This window comes from Cannabis sativa, chromosome 5, assembly GCF_029168945.1.
Source record: "Cannabis sativa cultivar Pink pepper isolate KNU-18-1 chromosome 5, ASM2916894v1, whole genome shotgun sequence".
NCBI classification, from domain to species: domain Eukaryota; kingdom Viridiplantae; phylum Streptophyta; class Magnoliopsida; order Rosales; family Cannabaceae; genus Cannabis; species Cannabis sativa.
Window position 1 is genome coordinate 7,617,418 of NC_083605.1, and position 7,591 is coordinate 7,625,008.

The window sequence follows — 7,591 nt, forward strand, 5'->3', positions numbered from 1 at the left end:
AGTAGAAATAAACGAGTTTGGCGATTAAACAGATATTCTCGTCAGCCCTAATTGTAAATATAAAACCGACAATATCACGTGGAGAAGCACTTATTGTGCGTCAAACGAGTTAATTAATAACCTTTACATATATCTGTATATAATTACTCCATAATTATTAAAGGAAATAATGTAGAGAAAATAATTTAAAATAGGAAAAAAAAAACCTCCAGAGCCCTGACCTTCAAACCAAAAATTAATTCTTTTACTTTGTTTAAATAAAAAATAATATGAAAATGAATATATGACCTGTACCAATTAATTGTAGGAACAAAATGTATTATTTTTAATGCAAAGAAACAACCTTTCATAAGCTAAGGCCATTTTGGTAGCGGTAAACATGGAAGCCGCGTATTCCCGGCACGCCTTCCCTCGTTGCGCCAATCTCATGGAACCTTCTTCAACGACCATTTCCATTGCCTCCAACAGAGATTCCACATTGGGAGCAAACATGTACCCAAACTCATCATCAACAACAATGCTCCCTTTTATACTCGGAAACCTTGAAGCCATAACTGCTTTACCACTCATCATAGCCTCCATTAACGTAAGATCAAGTCCCTGTGGCCTAAGGGTTGGGTTCACAAATATATCTATAGCGTTATAAAAAGCTCCAAGTTCAGAAGGACTCATTGACCCCAAAACTATCACATTACTCCCTATGTCCTTGTACCTACTCTGCCACGGTCCTGAACCAGCCACAATTAAGTAAGCATTTGGGTGTTTTGTGATGAGGCTAGAGAATGCTTCGTACAATAGAGGGTGACCTTTGTCCTTAACCAATCTTCCCGCTATACCAAAAACTATGCTAGCATTTTTGGGAATACCGATTTTGGACCTTAATTCTTGGCCTGATTTTGAATCAACAACAAAATCATCTTCATCGACACCGTTAAGAATAACGTGGACTCTTTTAGTTGGGATTTGGTACATGTCTCTTAACATTTCACCACAGCTATCGCTTATAGCAACATGGTGAGCATAGCTCTTAAAGAATCTTATTTCGTTTAGTACCTTTGGGATGACCCCTTGTACGCTTCGGTTGAAAGCAGGGGACATTGGCTCGTTGGGGTGACGTGTTAAATCTTGGACGATATTAGATTGCAAGCTCTCTAGTGCTATGCCGTGCCATGACACAACTAGATTATCAAGATTTCGGGCTAGCCAATGGGGGAGAGCTACGCTTTCCGAGTGGACAACGTCGAATGGTTTCAGCTTGTTTTCTTCCAAGAACTGTTCCCACGCTTTGTTGTATCGCCATCGACCCGGCTCACCCTCGTGGCAATGAATAAAGGGAGATGAAGTAGGAGTCTTGGAATTGTCTCCTCCATCTGGTGGGGAGGTGAAGACGTGGACTTGGTGGCCGCGGCGAGATAGAGCAGTGTGTAGCGTGTAAGCATGGCGCTCCATGCCACCCGGGGCTGTGCCCGTGGGCCATTTGCGGGAGAAGACGGCGATTTTGAGGGCGATAGGTGAGGCGTTTTGTTGGTTAAAGGGGAGGCGATTCCAAGCGAACTGCGCGTTGAGAAGGTTGCCGGACCAGGGGTTTGAGTGGTGAGAAGTACTGGTGGTGCAGATGGAGGTGGTGGTGTGTGTGTGGAGGAGAAAGAGAGCTGGAATGGTGAAGAGAACAACGAAGAATAGAGTGGTGCAGAGTTTGAAATTGGAAGGGGATGATGAGATATTGGGCTTTTTTGATTTGGTGTTGAAAGCCATATTGGGAAAGGAGAGAATGTAGAAATGTGTAGTTGTTTAGTTTAGTATTTTTGGTTTTTGAAATATTGCTTGAAAAGTATTGGAAAGCAAAGTGGAGAGGAGGTGAGATACGCACTGAAGCAAGTGCGTTAGACTGGAATTTTGCTCTGAGTGCGTTTTTCACGCCCCATAACTTTGAGGAAAAGAAATAAAATTCATGTGGCATAGATTTTGTGACTTTGCTTAATTAATTTTCTAAGAGCGAAGGGTTCACATATCTAGTAGTGGTTATGCACATGAAACAATACCGTAAATAAATGTTTTGAATAAATATATGTAAACTATTCATTGCTGAATATTCTATGCTTTTATTATTCTGAAGATATATTGTAGAGTAATGCTTTTCTTTCTCCGAACCACGTGTCAATTGTGAAGCTGTACATTCGAATGCCTAACTCGTATTTGAAAGTAAAAATTAGATAATATATGAAAGAATTATAAGATTATTTTTTATAGATTAAATAAATAATACTACGAGCTTATGAGTTTTTTATTTTTTATTTTTTTAATATTTATATGAGATTTTTTATGTTATATTTTTGTAAAAAATGATAAAAATCTTATATTTTTAAAATAATAATAAGTTTTACTAGAAAAATTGCCAAAATAGTTACCGGTACTAGAAAAGTCGTAAAAAAAGTTAGTGTCACCGAGAAAGTTATTGGCAAAGTCATCGTCGCCAGAAAAATCACCAAAAAAAGCACCGTCGCCGAAAAAAATCCCTAAAAAAGTCACTAGATGTCTCAGATATAAACAAAAATAGAATCAGTTCTATAAAATAATGAATAAAAATAAATAATACAAAATAACTCAAACTGTTTATAATTGAAATATAACCAGTTCTGTAACATAATGAATAAAAACAAATAACACAAATAATTATTTGTTTTTATTTATTATGTAATAGAACCGGTTCTATTTTTTGTTTATATCTAAGACATTTACTTATGGTAACTTTTACAGTAACTTTTTCTAGCGACAATGACTTTTCCGGTGACTTTTCTGCTGACGGTGACTTTTCCGACAACTTTTTCAGTGACTTTTTCGTCGACTTTTCCAGTGACTTTTCCGATAGTAGTGACTTTCCCGACGACTTTTCTGGCGAACCTTATTATTACAAGTTTTATCAAAAATCAATAAGTAATAAAGAACACCAGGTATTAAAGAGGTTTAGCCCCGTTAGTGTGGTAATAGCCTACTCCCCTTAAATTGTATTAACTCAAGAATAAAGAACAAAGTGTTTTTCTCTCTCAAAGCTCTTACAATGAAATCTCTGAGTAATTCTCTTAGATCTCTCTCTGAAGCAATTCTTTCAATCCCTTTCTCAGTGAAGCTAGATCACTATTTATAAGGGCTTAATGCATGAGGGAGGGTTTCCCTTTTAATTACAATGTATAAAATAGGATAATATTCATTACATAATTATGATACACAAAATAGGAAATTAGAACAGGTTGCCATATTCCTCTGACTCAATCCCACGATTGTAGGGATTGTCTTCGTGCTTATACCTCACGAGATCATTCTGAAGTAGCCAAGTCTTGGTGAGTTGCTCGGAAAGCCAAACTCATTCCTACTTGGGTAGTCAGCCTTTTACCCTGTTAGGGTAAATAGAGGTTATACGTCCAGATGTGTTACTTGAAGTCTGTTCGGGATACTCATCTCCGTCCAGATGCAAGGAATGCAGGACACGTGTCACTCGTGTATTCTGTCACGTCATAGTGCAGAAAATGAGATAACAATCACGTTTAAAAAGATAATAACTTCATTTTTTATTCAATTACTAAACTCTATATATATATATATATTTTAAAAAATAATAAATATATCACATTTAAAAAATGGATCACTTCATTTTTTTAATTCAGTTACTAAACTCAATATATATCCTAATTTATTTTTCTTAATTTCATAATTTAATTTACATCTTAACTTTTTTCTTTTAATTTTAGTTCTTTTCTTACCGACTTAAATACTGATACATATAGTTGGAAGATAAATATTAGAGTTTGTAGAATGTAATACTAAGAAGAATAGAAAATTAATAATGATTTTTATTAATGAGAAGGGAATTATTATTTCTTATTCAATTTTTTTTTACTAATTTACCAATTATTAAATTCTCAATGTGTCTATCATTTATCTTACCGGAAAATTTAATGCATACAACAATGAAGGTTTAAGAACTTATAGAATGAAGGTTTGTCTGCAAAATTTGAAAAGTGTGGCAACACTTGGACTACTTTCAAATGATTATAAAATTTTAGTTTTGGTTACAACTTCACTGAAGAGACTAGAGGAAGAATAATTAACATCCTGATGAATGGGTTTCAATTCATAACTCTAAAGTTGATTAATTAACACAATATTCTCAAGTATTTATTTAATTATTAATTTTTATTCATATTTAAAAAAGGTTATTTAATTATTCATCATTATAATATTCTAATATTTTCATGTTATTTTTATATTATATACATAGATGCTATTGAATGCTTATATGGTATCGGTGATATTAATAGGGAATTTTGATTTTATATGCTTAAATAATTAAAATTTTTTATTATTATACCAAAAACTTAAACCATAAAAAAACTATACTTTTTTTTTCAAAACCCCAAAAATACCCCCCTCACAATTCTCTCTCTCTCTCTCTCTCTCTCTCTCTCTCTCTCTCTCTCTCTCTCTCTCTCTCTCTCTCTCTCTCTCTCTCTCTCTCTCTCTCTCTCTCTCTCTCTCTCTCTCTCTCTCTCTCAGCCAACTCTCTCTCTCTCAACTCACAGTCGACCCCAACGCCACCCACGAACCCAAACCCCATCGGACCCAAACGCCACCCACTCTCGGACCCAAATGCCACCCACTCTCGGACCGAAACCCACTCTCTCTTCCTCTCTCTCTCTCAAATCGCAGAAAAAAAAAAAGTTTCACAGCCGATGGTCGGACCTTGGGGTCCGACCAATCGGACCAATCGGACCCCAAGGTCCGACCATCTGACCTCTCTCTTCCTCTCCGAAATCCGAAGAAAAAAAAAAAAAAAAGTCCCACAACCGATGGTCGGACCTTGGGGTCCGATGGGGTCCGACCAATCGGACCCATCGACCCCAAGGTCCGACCATCGACCTCTTTTCTTCCTCTCTATGAAATCAAGAAAAAAAAAAAGAAAAAAAAAGAAAAGTCCCACAGCCGAAGGTTTCGTGGGTGGCGTTTGGGTCCGAGAGTGGGTGGCGTTTGGGTCCGATGGGGTTTGGGTTCGTGGGTGGCGTTGGGGTCGACTGTGAGTTGAGAGAGAGAGAGTTGGCTGAGAGCGATAGAGAGAGAGAGAGAGAATTGTGAGGGGGGTATTTTTGGGGTTTTGAAAAAAAAAGTATAGTTTTTTTATGGTTTAAGTTTTTGGTATAATAATAAATTTTTTTAATTATTTAAGCATATAAAATCAAAATTCCCTATTAATATTGTTGAAGTTTGTTATAAAAAAAAAGTCATCAAAATTATAACAAATTAGTAAGTATTGCAATTTTTTTTTTTTTTAAATATCTTAGTTTATTTGTTTTTTTTTTTTCACTTATTATTAAGTTTTGTTATTTTTTATATATAGTTCGGTCACATTACAACTAAATATAAGGAGGTGACATAACGCTTTGCAATAATTTCATTCTACTTTATTATTTTTCTCATTTTTTTCACATTTTTTAAGTAATATTATAAATCTTAATAAAAATCATAACAATTGTAAATAATAATAACTTTTTCAGGTTCATTTTTTTTTTAAGTAATATTATAATTCTTAAATAAAAAATCATTACAATTTTCGTTTTATTATCTTGACCTCTTATATATGTTCAATTTTTTTTTCAAGTTTTTGAGAAGTTTATTAAAAAGAATTTTCTAATTATATGATATTATCTTAAAATTTAAATTAATTTTAGTTACATTGTCATTTATTGATAAACAATTACATGTGAGATACGGTGATGTGAACAACTTTAAATATAGTGACGAGTGAAAATACGGTGATGACAACGACTTAAAATGTTGTGATGAGTGAGATACGTTGATGACAACTATTTTAAAATTGATGAGTTTTCTATAAATTTATCAATTGTTATATTTTTTTATATAAATTTAATCTCACCAAAATAATATTTATCCAATTACTAGAATTCATGATTCTAATTTAATTTATGATATATATATATATATTGAAAATTGACTTTATAAAAATATATATCTATAATAAATTAATTAATAATTATTATTTATTGAGTTCAAAATAATTAAAAAAATTAAAGTTCTAAACTATTAATTTATTTTTTTTGTGATATTAAAAGTTAAAAAAGTAAAATTTTGCATATCTACTCACTATTAAAAAAATTATATAAAAATATCAAAATTTAAAAGTTGATATATTTTTATAATTTAATTATTATTAAATAAAATACAGCTCCAGGCAAAACGCAAATTATTTTCTATTTTTTTTATAATAATTTAACTTTTTTTAGAATATAATAATTTTAGAGTATCATAACCTTTATATATTTCAAATTAGTTTGGCAATTGAATAGGCCCCAAGTTTTAGTAGTAGTAAAGTCAAAACTCAAAGTACTTTAAAGTCCACTGATACGCATGCTGAAATTGACTTAAATGTCTTACTTTATACTTAAACACATAATTTGTGGGGGCTGTATGTATTGTATAGTAGTGATCAATGAAGATATTATTCCAATAATTTTTTTAATATTTTAACATAATGTTAGTCAACTAGTAATGTTGATCAACATATATATATTTTTTTTCTCTCTTTTTTCTTTCTAAATGTTATGTTGAAAGATTTATTTGCTTCTTGCTAAATTAAAGTAGCTCTTATTATACCTTTGCGTGCAGTTTCCCTATTTTCAGTTTTCAGCACTAATTATAAGACTTTGAGTAATGAAACATGGTGTTTTACGTTTATTTTAAAATGACATTTTCTTTCTATTATTAATGAGAAGCTATGATCTGTTTATTAAAAATAACTCACTTTTTATTTTTTATTTTTGGATGAATCAACAGGTATATTGTTGAAAAAAAAAAAAAATTACACCCTTTACTAACTATTTTATTTTTATTTCAATTATATTGTGGCATGGTAATCTTAACGTTTTTACTGTTTTTTTTTTATTAGTATACTTCCTTGGTTCAAATTGTGTATGCTATTATTTTATTTTTTTTGACTGATTGGGACATGGGCTGTCACAAAAGTGACAAATTATTTATTTATTTTTTTTTATTGTAATGGATGTAAAAATTATTATTTATTATTTTTAATATTTAATAATTATTATTTTGATTAAAATGTTGATGGGATGTGGTCTGTCACAAAAGTGACATGTTTTACTTTTTCTTTTATTTAAATAGATTTAAAAATCCCAACCCCATGTCTCACTATTCATTTTCTCCATCTTTATCTTCTAGCTTTTTACATAAATCTCACCCCCATGTTCTAATATTCATCTTATTCTTCTAATTCTTTTTTTTTTTTCAGGAACTTATTGTGAAGTAAGTGGTTTCTATTTTTTTTTTCAAATTTGTAGAGTTTTTTATTTTTTATTTTTTTTTATCTTAAACTTCCCTATACATTTCCCACTTTTTTTTGTTGGAATTCTTCTATAAATATTGTTTTTCCTCATTAACAATGGTTGTTAACCGATCTTCCTCCCGTGTTGCCAAAAAGTCCCAAAAACAACCTCAGAAAAATAAAACCCAAGCATCAATGGATAAGAAGAGTTTGAAAGATAATCCTCCTAGCCATACTTCCACA

The 7,591-nt window shown here is 31.8% G+C and overlaps 1 protein-coding gene across 1 annotated transcript; it reads right to left on the reverse strand.

Moving 5' to 3' along the window:
- Positions 1–217: 217 nt before the first annotated feature.
- Positions 218–2,244, reverse strand: LOC115715869 (uncharacterized). Its single transcript, XM_030644539.2, has one exon. It carries the CDS (start codon positions 1,753–1,755, stop codon positions 298–300), a length of 1,458 nt encoding a protein of 485 aa, XP_030500399.2. The 5' UTR covers positions 1,756–2,244; the 3' UTR covers positions 218–297.
- Positions 2,245–7,591: the final 5,347 nt, after the last annotated feature.

Bases quoted from the DNA above. Each gene is read 5' to 3' on its own strand.
- LOC115715869 (XM_030644539.2), bottom strand. From the start codon at position 1,755: ATGGCTTTCAACACCAAATCAAAAAAGCCCAATATCTCATCATCCCCT.